The sequence below is a fragment of the Pan troglodytes genome, chromosome 8 (assembly GCF_028858775.2).
Source record: "Pan troglodytes isolate AG18354 chromosome 8, NHGRI_mPanTro3-v2.0_pri, whole genome shotgun sequence".
In the NCBI taxonomy this organism is placed as follows: domain Eukaryota; kingdom Metazoa; phylum Chordata; class Mammalia; order Primates; family Hominidae; genus Pan; species Pan troglodytes.
Window position 1 is genome coordinate 66,737,258 of NC_072406.2, and position 15,918 is coordinate 66,753,175.

The window sequence follows — 15,918 nt, forward strand, 5'->3', positions numbered from 1 at the left end:
CACCAAGGCAGTGGGGAAAATATCTCCAGGGTGTGTCAGAGACATTTGTGGCAGCCCCTCCCATCATAGGCCAGGAGCCCTAGGAGAAAAAAGTGGTTTCATGGGCCAGGTCCTGGACCCCCCTTTCCATGTGCAGCCTAGGAACTCGGTGCCCTGTGTCCCAGCTGCTCCAGCCATGGCTATAAGGAGTCAAGATATAGCTCGGGCTGCGGCTTCAGAAGGTGCAAGCCCCAAGCCTTGGTAGCTTTCACATGGTGTGGAGCCTGTGGGTCCACAGAAGTCAAGAATTGAGGTTTGGGAACCTCCACCTAGATTTCAGAGGATGTATGGAAATGCCTGGATGTCCAGATAAAAGTTTGCTGAAGGGGCAGGGCCCTCATGGAGAACCTCTGCTAGGGCAGCATGGAAAGGAAGTGTGGGGTTGAAGTCCCCACAAAGAGTTGCCACTGGCACACTGCCTAGTGAAGCTGTGAGTAGAGGGCCACTGTCCTCCAGAACCCAGAAAGTAGATTTACTGACAGTTTGCACTGCATGCCTGGAAAGCAGCAGACACTCAAGGCCAAACTGTGAAAGCAGCCAGGAGGGAGGCTGTACCCTGCAAAGCAATAGGGGTGGAGCTGCCCAAGACCATGGGAACCCACTTCTTGCATCAGCATGACCTGGATGTGAGACATGGTGTCAAAGAAGATCATTTTGGAGCTTTAAGATTTGACTGCCCCACTGGATTTCAGACTTGTATAGGGCCTTTAGACCTTTTGTTTTTGCCAATTTCTCTCATTTGGAATGTATATATATATATATATATATATATATATTCATACCCAATGCCTGTACCCCCATTTTATCTAGGAAGTAACTAACTTACTTTTGATTTTACAGGCTCATGGGTGTAAGGAACTTGCTTTGTCTCAGATGAGACTTTGGACTGTGAGCTTTTGAGTTAATGATGAAATGAGTTAAAACTTTGAGGGACTGTTCATAAGGCATGATTGGTTTTAAAATGTGAGGGCATGAGATTTGGGAGGTGCCAGGTGTAGAGTAATATGATTTGGCTGAATCCCCACCCAAATCTCATCTTGAACTGTAGCTCCCATAATCCCCAAGTGTTGAGGGAGGGACCTGGTGAGAGATAATTAAATCATGGGGGTGGCCTCCCCAGCCACGTGGAACTGTGGGTCCATTAAACCCCTTTTTCTTTATAAATTACCCAGTCTCAGGTATGTCTTTATCAACAGCGTGAAAACGGACTAACACAACAATAAAGCAAAAACAGATCCTGTTCTTGGTGCCAAGATAAACTGCAGCTGGAACTACTACCTTTTGCCCCCTATGCCATCCCTACACTGGCCCTTTAGCACCAGCCCTTTGAAAGAAACATCTGACAGAAACTTCTGGTTTGGGGCTTGGAAATCAACCAATCAGAGCTCACCTGAATCAACCAATCAGTGTATAGAACAGTCATGACTCATCTGTTTTGACCAATCAGAATTAAGCAAGGATCTATCCTTCATTTGGATGAAGACAGCTTATTGGGAACCTGGGTGGGAACTATAGCTATAAAACCCTAACCCTCTCTCTGTTCTCTGAAATGTGTCTTAGCTTGAAACCACAGGCTGTATATCCATGGTTTGAAAACTGTTCACTGAAATAAAGTCTCTTTCCTCCAAATTCCTTTCCAGAGAACATTTGCTCACAATATAAATTTACCACTGTCCCTCACACAAATACAAACAGATTCATTCACATTTAATGATGCATTATGATTACAATGCAGTTCAACTTATCTTATTCCAGCCAACTTCCAAGGAAACTGTATTTGTGTTTGGTTGGGTTTTGAAACTTAAAAGTCACAGCCTTGGTGTGAAAAGACTGAGGTTCGAAGTTTTACACAAAGAAGGCCTTTACACCAGTCTTAATTATACATGAGTTTCCAGTAAAATGAGAATATTATGAATTTATGGAGGCATGGGAATCTCATGATATAATGTACCCTGAAAAGTATTATTAAACTACAGTAAATTTTTTAGTAACCTACCTAGGAATAAGTAATCACTGTTTTAGCTTAACCTTAAATATTGTATTGACATCTGAAATTTGGACTTTGACATATATACACACACACAGAACTACTTCAAGACGGTGATTTTTTTAAAAAATCGTTTGTCCTTAAAATGTGGTTTTAACTTCCTGACTCAGGAAATTCAAATGCTTACACATTACAAATAAAAATTATGGCTTACATTTTCTGAATTCTCTCAAAGCTACGGGGAGTCAAACATATTACAAAAGAAGGACAATTTACTCAGGAGGACTTGATAAAAGATGTTACCACCCACTGAAACACCACTGTAATACCTCAAAGAAAGAAGCTGCTTATGCATATTGCTTAAGTGTCTTCATTTTTTTTTTCTGAGTAGTAACAGTAGTGAATAACAATGTTATGCTGCTTCCTCAGTAAACTGGAGACTGCTACAAGGGACATGTCATCAGTCTCCTCCTTATCACTTTAGGTCAAACTTAAAATGCTGAATAAACATGCCTCCAGTCTGGCATTAAAATAAAAAAAAAAGATCAAAAAGACATGATAATTTATTGTCTAAATAGTCTTATCAATCTTGCTAACAATGAGATTTAATATATCAGAATACCTATATTTAGATTTTTCCATATAAGACAAATTCTCAAAAATGAAAGTTACTGCAGATCATGTGATGACAAATTCTTATCAATTTCAGAGTTCTTCTTTTATTTTTTCAAAACAAACAAATTCAAGCTTGTCTAACCCACAGCCCACAGGCTACATGGGGCCCAGGTTGGCTCTGAATGTGGCCCAACACAAACATGTAAATGTCCTTAAAACATTATAAGATTTATTTGTGATTTTTTATTATTAGCTCATCAGCTGTCATTCACGTTAGTGTAATTTGTGTGTGGCCCAAGACAATTCTTTTTCTTCCAGTGTGGCTCAGGGAAGCCAAAAGATTAGACAGACACCTCTGAATTAGTTCAGTGCATTATGAACACTCTTACTTTGTATTACCATGAAGGCATTAAACAAAAAAAAAAAATCAGCAGTATTTTACAATAACTGTGATGAGTACACTAGAAATTGCATAGAAATTAAATGCCCCTCATTAAAGGCCTGACAACATATATTGTCCAGTACATATTTTTACATATTGTCTACTACTAAGTTCCAACAGATAATTCAAGTTGTACTTAATAAACAAAAGGTGACCAAATGAGAAAATGAACTTATACAAGAGAAAGAAGAATGCTTCTTCTTCTGAACAATAGTGGGGACTGACAAAGATTCTTTGCCTAGCCAAACTTGATCAGGCTTCTGAATCTTCTCCTAGGCTCATCTGTATACTTCCTCATAAAATCACTTTTTAACAAAGAACCATACTATATCACTTTACCAAGAACTCCTCTACCTTTGATAAATGATCTACCTTGAAAACTCATCAGGTTTCTCATCCTGCACCACCCCTTAGGTGATGTCTGATCACCCTGGCTTGTCTTCAGCAACAATCGTATTAGCGTGTTTTAGCCAGAATTCCCCTTATCTCTGATGTTTCCTCCTAGTAATTTTCCATCCAGTGACCCTGAACCTGCTCCTTGGCTATAAAGTCCCACTTGCCCATGCTTTATTTTTAGTTGAGTCCAATATCTCTCTCCAACTGCAAGACCTTATTGCAATGATTTCTATACCTATTGCAGTGGTCCTGAATAAGGTCTTTCTTACCATGTTTTAATTTATCATTAAATAATATTTTTATTTAACAATTGTCTACAGGACTTTTAGAATAAGATAGTTACTAAATTATTTTTTTCTAAATACATCACCCATGAAAGGATAGAGAATGCTGCAGGAACAAACCCTTAAACTTTCATTTTTTTCTTTACTTTTCATATCTACATATCTAATATGCATCAGCAAGTGGTCTCTTTTTATTGTTGTCATTGGCTAATGAATGTTTCTCCTCAACATGTTTTTCTCTGATCACAACAGCAGGGGCAGGGAATATGATTACTTGTATATTGGTTCTTTGAGTTTACATTTCATTAGTCAAAGCAAATACTTTTCTCCAGGCAAGAAAAGTACACCTCTAGTATATATCAAAAGAGAGGAAGAACCAAACATTTTTGGTAAACAGCTCAAGTGCTTTTGTTAACAGCAGTGAATCCATATGGGTCTGCGGCAACTCGGTCCTAACCTCAGGGGAAAGAATGTGATTTAGGGGAAGAAGTAAGTTTAAGGCAGAGGGAGAGATTGAGGTGAGTTTTAGAGTAAGAGTGAGAGTTTATTAAAAAGTTTTAGAGCAGGAATGAAAGCAAGCAAAATACTCTTGGAAGACGGCTAAGTGGGTGACTTGAAAGATCCAAGTGCCTTGTTCATCCCTTCACTTGGGGATTTTCTACACTGGCATGGTTTGGGGGTTTGCGATTCTCCTCCCTTGATTTTTCCTTTGGGGCAGGCTGTCCACATGCACAGTGCCTGCTGGTGCACTTGGGAGGGTCTTCATGTGCAGTATGTTTACTGAAGTTGTTGCATGCTTACTTGAGGCATTTTTGCCTTACCAGTTGAACATTCCCAGAAAAAGGTCATATACTAGTGAAATTCTGCCATTTTGCCTCTTAACGTGCATGCTTCATCCCTCTTGCCCAACTTCTAAGCTCTTATTGGGAAGCTGCTGATCACCAGCCCAAGTGTTTTCTATCTATTGGGAGACTATATTTCCCTGGCGCTGGCTGTGATCAATTATTATTTTACAGAAAAAGTTTAAAAGCCACCTAACCATCACCTGATGATCAGCTGACATTCCTGGGGGTGGTCCTCTCCTGCCATGCTCATATCTGCCTAACCATCTAGTTGATATGGTTTGGCTCTGTGTCCCCACCCAAAACAAATTACAATGTCAAATTGTAATCCCCATGTATTGAGGGAGGGATCTGGTAGGTGGTGACTGGTTTATGGGGGCAGTTTCCCCCATGCTGTTCTCCCGATAGTGAGTTCTCACGAGATCTGATGGTTTAAAAGTGGCACTTCCATTTTTGCTCTTTCTGCCTCCTGCTGCATGTAAGATACACCATGCTTCTCCTTCACCTTCTGCCATGATTGTAAGTTTCCTGAGGTGTCCCTAGCCATTCAGAACTGTGAGTCAGTTAAACCTCCTTTCTTTGTAAATTACACACTCTCAGGTAGTATCTTTATAGCAGTGTGATAACAAACTAATACAGGAAATTGGTACTGGGATAGTGGAGTACTGTTAAGATGATATAACCTGAAAATATAGAAGCAACTTTGGAACTGGGTAATGGTCAGAGGTTGGAACAGTTTGGAGGGCTCAGAAGAAAACAGGAAGATGTGGGAAAGTTTGGACCTTCCTAGAGACTTTGTGAATGCTTTCAACCAAAATGCTGATAGTGATATGGACAATGAAGTCCAGGCTGAGGTGGTCTCAGATGGAGGTGAGGAACTTATTGGGAACTGGAACAAAAGTCACTCTTGCTATGCTTTAGCAAAGAGACTGGTGGCATTTTGCCCCTGCCCTAGATCTGTGGAACTTGGAACTTGAGAAAGATGATTTAGGGTATCTGGCAGGAGAAATTTCTAAGCAGCAAAGTATTCAAGATGTGACCTGTCTTTTTCTGAAAGCATACAGTCATAGGCATATATGAAGACATTATGTGAAACTGGAACTTATGTTTAAAAGGGAAGCAGAGAATAAAACTTTAAAGAATTTGCAGCCTGACCATGTGGTAGAAAAGAAAATCCCATTTTCTGGGGGAAAATTCAAGCTGGGTGCAGAAATTTGCATAAGTAACGAGGAACCAACTATTAATAGCCAAGACAATGGGAAAAATGCCTCCAGGGCATTTTAGGGATCTTCATGGCAGCCACTCAAATCACAGGCCTGGAGGCCTAGGAGGGAAAAATGGTTTTCTGAGCTGGGACCAGGGCCCCACTGCTCTGTGCAGCCTTAGGACATGGCATCCTATGTCCCTGCCACTCTAGCTCCAGCCATGGCTAAAATGTACAGTTCAGGCCATTGCTTCAGAGGTGCAAGCCCCATGCCTTGGTGGCTTACATGTGGTGTTGGGCCTGCAGGTACATAGAAGACAAGAGTTGAGCTTTGGGAACCTCCACCTTGGTTTCAGAGGATGTGTGAAAATGCCAGCATGTCCAGGCAGATATCTGCTGCAGGGGTGGAGCCCTCATGGAAAACATCTACTAGCATAATGCAGAGTGAAAAAGTGGAATTGGAGTCCCCACACAGAGTCCCCACTTGGGACTGCCTAGTGGAGCTGTGAAAAGAGTCCCGCTGTCTCCTCCAGATCCTAGAATGATAGATCCACAGACAGCTTGCATCATGTGCTTGGAAAAACCACAAGCACTCAATGCCAGCCTGAGAAGGCAGCTGCAGGGGCAGTACCCTGCAGAGCCACAGGGACATAGCTGCCCAAGGCCTTGGAAGCTTACCCTTTGCATTAATGTGCCCTGGATGTGAGACATGGAGTCAAATGAGATTATTTCGACGCTTTAAGATTTAATAACTGCCCTGCTGTGTTGTGGACTTGCATGGGGCCTGTGGTGCCTTTATTTGGGCCAATTTCTCACATACAGAATGGGTGTATATACCTAATGTCTGTACCCTCATTGTATCTTGGAAGTAACAACTTGTTTTTGATTTTATAGGCTTATGGGTTAAAGGGAATTGACTTGTCTCAGATGAAACTTTGAACTTGGACTTTTGAGTTAATGCTGAAATGATTTAAGACTTTAGGGAACTATTGAGAAGGCATGATTGGTTCTGAAATGTCAAAAGGACAAGAGATTTGGAAGAGGCCATGGGTGGAATTATATGGTTTGTCTCTGTGTCCCGACTAAAATCTCATGTTGAATTGTAATCTCCATGAATCTAGGGAGTGATCTGGTGGGAGGTGACTGGATCATGGGGCAGTTTTCCCCATGCTGTTCTTGTGAGAGTGAGGGCAGTCTCATGAGATCTGATGGTTTAATAGTGATAATTCCCCCTTCACTCTCTCTCTCCTGCTGCCATGTAAGATGTTCCTTCCTCCCCCTTTCCCTTTTGCTGTGATTGTAAGTTTCCTGAGGCCTTCCCAGCCATTTGGAACTGTGAGTCATTTAAAATTATTTTATTATAAATTACCCAGTCTTAGATATTCTTTATAGAAGTGTGAAAATGCACACTACTGTAACACTTTCACTTTAAATTGGATCAATCAGTTCAGCAAATATTTATTCCCAAACTTGTTGCTTCTTTGTTTTAGAACACCATTTGAATTGCAATAAAAAGAGTTGCTTAAGTTCTTTGTAGATTGGAGGGGGGGAGGGGGGAGGGGAGAGGGACAGCATTAGGAGATATACCTAATGTAAATGACGAATTAACAGGTGCAGCACACCAACATGGCACATGTATACATATGTAACAAACCTGCACGTTGTGCACATGTACCCTAGAACTTAAAGTAAAATAATAAAAAATAAAAAATAAAAATAAAAATAAGTTGAAACATAAAAAAAAGATTTGCAACAAAACAGAAAGGCTCAATTTTAGTTATTCCAATTTTATTCATATATTAAATAAAATAGTTATGGTGAAGAATTTACAATATTTTGCTTTATTGAAATGTTATTATTTTGACTAGTAAAAGTGCCACACTATGGTGCTATTAATGTAAGCAGAATTACCAGAGATTTAGTAGTAGCAGAACATAAAATTTATCATGTATTTTCTCACAGGTCTTACAAGAGAAGAAACTGGTACTGAGGTTTACACTAATTTTATATGAAGTCTAAAAGTGGATTCTCTCCCTAAGATTGTACCTTGGTTAATCCTTTTTTCCTTCAATACATCCTAAGTTAAGTGTCATGATGTCTTACTATTTTTTCCACAGAATTAAGAGCATTTTAGCTTGCTAAAACATATATTATTTATTTTCTTTTTTCATTTGTAATTTTGAAAATGCATGTGGTTGATTGGTTTATCCACTCCGTAGGGAGTAAGAGTTACATATTAAATTGTACAGCAAACCTACACTTCCCTGGAATGGGGAGGCATTGACACAGAATTATTGCACAGTTAAAAAAGAATTTAAGCCTTATTAACTGTCTACATTTTAAGCAGAAAGATAGTTTAAAGTAATATATTTTTTGCTCTCAAACTATATCTAAACATTGAATATTTTTATGCATGCAATAAATATCTCCCTAAAAAACATGGACTAGTCATTTGATACTTGCTGGGAGGTTTTATTTTTACAGCTTGGGGAGTAAAGGTTAGAAAGTCACCTTCATAAAATTTGAGCTAGAAACATGGCACACACGTACAATTAATTCTTTAAAAAAATACCTAAAGAGCAAACAAAATAAGTGGTTTCGAAATCGAATGTTCAGTCAGCTGTTTCTACATTTAAGAAAAAGCATTTCTGCTGCCCTTTTCTTTGCTGTTTCTTTGCTACTTCCCACTTCATTTCTTATGTAACCCTTCATACTGTCCTTCTCTGTCACATTCTCATCATATCCCCAACTCTTGGTTTTATTGTCTCTGCCTAAAAAAAAGTCCTCTTTTACAGAAACAAAGCAAAAAAAAAAACAAGACTCTAAAATCTGACCTTCACCCTGCTAATAAAATTTATATATATATTATATATATATACTTATTTTCCAAATTTATTAAAATTTTAACACAGCCAGTACAATTTTTTTTTGTGAGAACACAATAGAGGAAGAGTATACTGAAACTGGATTTTACAGTTCAGAAGTAGTTTTCTAATATGACCCAAATCACTTCACTTACGAGTTTTCTTTGCTATGCAACAGAGATAATACTACTTTTAACTGATTTGTGAGGATAAAATGAGAAAATGCGTCCACAATTTACTTAACATAATGCAATAAATTTGTGATGTAGATCTTACTGTGAGTTCTCAGACTCTACTATCCCAATAGAGTTTTTTGTTTGTTTGTTTTTGCTTCTCTGTCTAAAGTTTATCTACAACATACAATGGTAAAAATAAGGGCAAAATGTTAACTTCGCCATTGTTTATATTTCTAATATTTATTAAACATAAAAGAGATGCATTCAATTTGAAAGCTTATTTAAGTAGTGCATTTATAATTGCTTTGGGGGGCCCATGGGATTTTGAGGAGCTGCCTCAAAGAAAGTGGGGAGATGTGAGGCAAGGCTTCCAGCTCTAGCTTCAGTTTAAAAAAATCTTACTTTGTCTGTTTTTTTGAATAATATATCATTAGAGGAAATGATTCATGGCCTAAAAAAAAACATAGAAATCTTCTTGTCTATTTGGGAGGCCGAGGCAGGCGGATCACGAGGTCAGGAGATTGAGACCATCCTGGCTAACACAGTGAAACCCCGTCTCTACTAAATATACAAAAAAATTGAGCTTGCAGTGAGCCAAGATCACGCCACTGCACTCCAGCCTGGGCAACAGAGCGAGACTCCGTCTCAAAAAAAAAAAAAAAAAAAAAAAAGAAATCATCTTGTCTAATGGAAAAAAAGGAAGAAAAACAACAAAATAAAACAGACTATAGCTAGTGGCTTTGTCTTGTCTTCTCTATCTTTGGTTTCACTGGTGGACGGCTAGAAGTTTAAAGGCTTATCAACTCCAGCAATACTTGGTGTGTGTTCTTGAGGTATAGCAACAATATTGGTATTAATTGATGAGTTGCATAAAATTCATGTTTGACACTTGCTATCTCATCTCCAGTGATTTATTTAGAATGCTTTGGAGACCACAAACATAACAGAAATTTAGTAAATGAGGCATATTACACCTATGAATATATTTTAAACCTTATCTAAAAATACCATCAAAAATTAGCTTCTAGCAATAAAGCATAAATATTACAAATAATTCAATTTTGAGACTTTTTAAATAATAGTATCATTACTAATCTGGTTCTGGAAGTTACTGAATAATACAATAACTATCAGCTGAAAAAATCATTAATTTTATTCCTTTTAAGAAAATTACATTGCAAATAGGTATTTACATACCGGATCATCTGGATTATACTGAATAACATACTCTATCTGTCCATTTGGTCCATCATCTATATCTGTAGCTCCATTGTCTCCTGAAAATCCTGTGAATATTGTGGTACCAACTGGAGTGAGCTGAAAGGAAAAAAGATTTTAAATATCAATTTTCATTTTATCAACTGCACACCAGAAATGTTACAGCATAAAAATCAGCTCTTTATTACCTAAAGGAAGATACCAGTTGGCAGCCCACAACCACAAACTGAAGTGTTTCAAAAGAACAGTTTTGAGCCTTACACAGGAGTTCTTAAAATGTCTGAAATGTCCAACTTTGTGATTCTTGCTATGGGTGAAGAAGCAGAAGACCCTGATTCCGTGTTAAACACATTTGGACCAATTTATAGCCATTAGTATGTTAGCTCCTGTGGAGAAATTGCATCTGTTGTTTCTCCTCAAAACCCTTGATGCAATGTTACCTACAGGCTAGAATTTAAACTGTAAGAAAAAGTTAGTTTAAAATAAACGATTTACGAGTGAGCAATGAAATCCAGGCTGATGATTATATGCAAGTGGCAAGTTTGAGAAAGAGAAATTGGAGACAATGAATAGTCTGTATATTAGAGGAAAATGCTGGGAGTTTCTTGAGTCCTTCTGATATTGGTTGAGTAGAACATGATCAGGTCACAACAGCTGGAGAGATAGCAACATCTTTTCATTTTGGATTAAAACATCAGAACTTAATATGTGTGGCATACAAAACCATGATTTGATGTGTGACCTAAATTGCTAGTCTTAATTCTTACTTATGCCCACAAGAGAATCACCATTATTTTCTTTTTACCTGTAGGTTTTTGCGCAATGTGCTCTTATAACCAGAGTAATTTTTTAAAATTTTCCCCTCCCAGTTTTTAGGTTTTAGCTGAAATACTACTCATTAGTTAAATTTCAACTTAATTAGATATCACCTTCTCCCATACCACCCCTCAAATAGCATTACACACGCCACATCAGAAGATGATTCCCCTTTTCTTGTGCTTGCATTTTGCACTTTGTTCCTATAATCGTTGCATTGTTAGAGGAACTAAATGCACTTCATCAATAAACATAAGCTCTGTGCCTCTACAGACTGGACGCTTTTAATGTTTGCTCAGGGATTTGTTCTCTTAATTTTTGACTAGCATTCCTTGATGGTAAGAATAGCTTAAGAGGCAACAAAAAAGTTGCCTTATTCAGTTTTACTTTCAGAAACTGAAAATTCACATTTTACAAGGATCCCTCAGGTAATGTAAATGAGTGAAGCAAGCATGATGAGACGGTGGAAAATAGATAGAACATGCCCTCTCTGATGCTACTCAGAGAAGGTAGCTGCTACTAGTAGCTGCTACTCAATCCCAGCAAATTCTTGCCATCTTGGAATATGGAGCCCATGCTACCAAGTCTTCTAATATTTTAATTGTATATAAAATATCTTGATGCTAAGATTGACAACAGATTTTTATTTATTTATTTATTTATTTATTTATTTATTTATTTATTTATTTATTTTTGAGATGGAGTCTCACTCTGTCACCCAGGCTGGAGTGCAGTGGCGCGGTCTCGGCTCACTGCGAGCTCTGCCTCCCGGGTTCACGCCATTCTCCTGCCTCAGCCTCCCAGGTAGCTGGGACCACAGGCGCCCACCACCACGCCCGGCTAATTTTTTGTATTTTTAGTAGAGACGGGGTTTCACCGCGTTAGCAAGGATGGTCTCGATCTCCTGACCTCATGATCCGCCCACCTCAGCCTCCCAAAGTGCTGGGATTACAGGCTTGAGCCACCGTGCCCGGCTGACAACAGATTTTTAAACATTAAAATATAAATAGGTAAAATAAAATATGCCCATTGCCTCAACAACTACACTAGTTTGCAATCTCTGATTTAGGAAAAGAATATAATTATGATTTAAAAATAAACCATAAGTACAAGGAAGTTCAGGATTTATAAGGCCCAGTTTCCTAGCAGGCAGCATTAAAGGCAAACTTTGGAGAGCTGAGAATGAAGTGAGACGAGATCGTTTAAGTAGTACCTATGAGGACATCGAGGGACCACTGGGGATAGATTTAGTAGAAATGTTAGTCAGCTAAATTACTTCCAAGCTGACGTTCAATATTTTTCTTTTTTAATGGAATTCCTGTTGCAAAAGACATCCTTATCTTTTATAAATATTCACCCATTCTTATGTAGCTATACTTTGATATTTTTATTACCAACTTATTTTTAAATCAACATATAGAATTTTGTATATTTGTTGTGTACAACATGTTGTTTTAAAATATGTATACCTTGTGTGATGGCTAAACCAAGCTAATTAACATATCTATTACATACATTTTTGTGGTGAGAGCACTTAAAAAATCTATTTTCAAAAATAGATAGTTATTATTAACTATAGTTACCATGTTGTACAATAGATTTATTGAATTTATTAGTTCAAGAAATTTAAATTTTGTATCCTTCGACCAACATCTCTCAATCCATATCCCAGCCCCTAGTAACCACTCTTATACTGTCTGCTTCAATTACTTCAACTACTTTAGATTCCACATACAAGTGGGATCATGTAGTATCTGAATATCTGTGCTTGGCTTGTTTCACTTAACATAATATCTTCCAGGTTTATCCATAATTTTCAAACTGTGAAATTTTATGATTGGATGACATTGATTTGTTTCCATATATCTAATAAACTTAAAAATTTTGTTGCCAAAAAATACTATGTCATGGAAGTAGATACAAAAGCAAAACAAAAAATCAAAATAAAACAAACAAATTTAAAAAAATTAAACAGTATCGTCTGTGGAAATTTTGAGGAAAAAAAGGGGGTGCCCATGCCTTTCAATCTGCTTACTGGGGTAATGTATACTATTGGACCAGATTTATTTTGAAGAGCAGGATCCCAAAGCCCTACAACTTAGGGAGATAAAATTGGTCTTGCGGGGAAGATATAGGACATCCAGGGAGAACTTCACTTTTGCCCCTCCTAATCAAGATTAAATTTCTGGAATAAATATTTATATGACAGAAATTTGTTGGAATAGATGGTTTGAAAGATTTTAGTCCTTACAATGTAACATTTGTAAAGTTGAAGGCATATTTCTAAATTCAAGATGCAAACTATTGAAAAGATCAATGCTTTTCTCTAGCTCTACAATGTTTTTTTGAAATGACGAAAAGGCCACATAAAAGTAGCATGATGTCTTAATATATTACCATCAAGTAATATTTTTCTTCATCACTGACATGGCTTTTTCCATGCAGAAATCACATTTGTAAGTATAATGTTTAATATGTAGTCCTTTAAAATAAACTCTACATTGTTATAATGTTTAATATGTAGTCCTTTAAAATAAACTCTACATTGTATTTCTTTGATTGCCTTTCAAAAAATATGCTTGCTGATGAAGCCTACCAAAGATTGATAATAGACTACAGGAAAAAAATTGAATATGCATTTGCTTATGGTTTCAATTTTAAGCTTAATCCAAAGAGTAATTCAATTTCAAATGTTCTCATTTCAGGATATGAGCTCATTTTGTGTGCCACAGGTAAATTTCCCTAATCATATTTGTGTGGCCATATATACTTTTATTATTTCTGAAAAATTGCAAGTAGAAATATGATTCTATAATAAATTTAATTAATTTATATCTTTGAATAGAAAATAAAAGAGAAACAATTGTATTAGCCGTAGGAATAGAGAAAACCTTTTTTCTATAATGATACTATATAAAGGTTATGAATCATCCCTAAATATAATTTGAAGGTCTTTTTTAGACAAAATTTTAGATTCCTTGAAAATTAAATGAAAAGCATTAGTGTAATAGCAATAGATTTCAGCACGTTCTTTCATTCATGGCTGTCTTTCTTGACAATTTCAGTAAAAATTTCTCCCCAATTTCACAACTATGGTATTTACTGGTTGACAGGGAAGGATGGGCAGGCTCAGGAATTGTCCCAAGGTGAGGTTTGCTCTCCTCCATAGTTCCACATTTAAGGCAAACGTCTTAGCACAGATCACTCCTGTGTATTTCTACTACTAGATTGTGCAAGCATGTACAAGTAGCCATTCATATGTAAAATGCAACACAAAATGGATCAGTCATACATTTTTTTCATGATCTGCTCAAATTTCATGATTTGTTCAAATGGTAGACCTGTTCACATATGAGATAGGGTTGAGGCTAATATGAGAGAAATAGCCGAGAAAAAAGAAGATAAGTTATATGGGCAAACATGGGAGGTCTGAAAAGACTAAAAAGGCTCTAATGAAGATGCCTATGCCAGATGCAAAAAAGCAGAAGAAAGTAGAAGCAGAAAAAATGTTTTTTAAAAAATAGTAGATCCTGGCCAGATGCCATGGCTCACACTTGTAATCCCAGCACTTTGGGAGGCTAAGGCAGGAGGATTACTGCTTCAAGTCTGAGAGTTTAAGAGTTTGACAGTAGAGATAGATAGATAGATAACAGGCCTGGACATGGTGGCTAACGCCTGTAATCCCAACAATTTGGGAGGCTGAACTAGGTGGATTACTCGAGGTCAGGAGTTCGAGTCCAGCCTGGCCAGCATGGTGAAATCCTGTCTCTACTAAAAATACAAAAATTAACCAGGCATGGTGGTGCACATCTGTAGTCCCAGCTACTCAGGAGGCTGAGGCAGGAGAATCCCTTGAACCCAGGAGACTGAGGTTGCAGTGAGCTGAGATCGTGGCACTGCACTCCAGCCTGGGGCAGAGAACAAGACTCTGTCTCAATTAAAAAAAAAAAAGATAGATAGATAATAGGTGGTTACATGTATATTATATTCAGATCTTTTTTGTGCTATTATAAAACTGTGAACAAAGAGACCTACCTTATGTTTCATAGATAACTCTTAAATGCTATATCTCAAAATCACAACTACCTTATTATCATTACAAAAACCAAACAAAAGACATGGCAGAAAGCCCACACCTAAATGGGCAGGTAGCATTGAAATGTATGCAAAAACAGAGTGTTAGTAGTGAACTGAAATAAATTTAAAAGGTTCCTCTTGACAGCCTATTTGCATCCAAAAGCTCTTTAAAGACAGACCATAATTTTTTTCTTTTTAAAAAAATATTTCATAGCATCAATTGTAGAAACTGGTTCATCAGTAGAAACTCAACTAATTATTCTTATTTATATATATTATTTATGCTGATGAGACTGAAACTTTTCACAATTTCTTCACATTTTAATATACTAAATCCTCTACAAGGCCTCTATACTGGAACACTGTTTCCACATCCTCATCCTCTGCCTGCCTGTTCCTGGTACCTCGGACAACCTCACTTTTAGAGGTGATTTGCACCCATTCATTATGCTGTTCAATTGCAATAGGATGGCCAGAGCTTCTGGCAGTTCACTGTCAAAAAACCCTGCCCACCTTTTTTTGCTTCCATGAAGAAAAATATGTAGATTTCACTGTGAAGTCTAGTTCTTCCCATGCTCTTGCCAGCTTTCCTACAAGAAAATTTTCTACAGAATGTCCAGGAATAAACTATAACCATAATAGGACCCAATACAGCAAGCACATGCAAGTAGAATAACCTTATATTCACGAAACCGATGGTATGCTGTTCACTTGGAATAAAATATTGAGACGGATATGTGGTAGAAAGTCATCCACAAATCATAATATTGTGTTGTCCATATATATTTGGTGATTAGAAAATTCCACTGGCATCAATATCATTGTGTTGGTAGATAACAATGATTTTCTGTTTCATATTTTCTGGAGTCTCATGTGTCATATCAACACAGAAACAAAAAGTTTAGTAAAAAATAAAATACTAAAAAATAATTTCTGAATACCTAAAATAGTTTACACA

General features: G+C 37.3%; 1 protein-coding gene across 8 annotated transcripts in view; it reads right to left on the reverse strand.

The window, feature by feature from the left end:
• Positions 1-15,918, reverse strand: part of PCDH15 (protocadherin related 15) — a 1,753,436-nt gene that overhangs the window by 535,755 nt on the left and 1,201,763 nt on the right. For all 8 annotated transcript variants that reach the window (XM_054659631.2, XM_054659630.2, XM_054659628.2 and 5 more), the window contains one exon: positions 10,047-10,166. In XM_054659631.2, the coding sequence (XP_054515606.2) occupies positions 10,047-10,166 (120 nt within the window). The remainder of the gene's footprint in view (positions 1-10,046; positions 10,167-15,918) is intronic.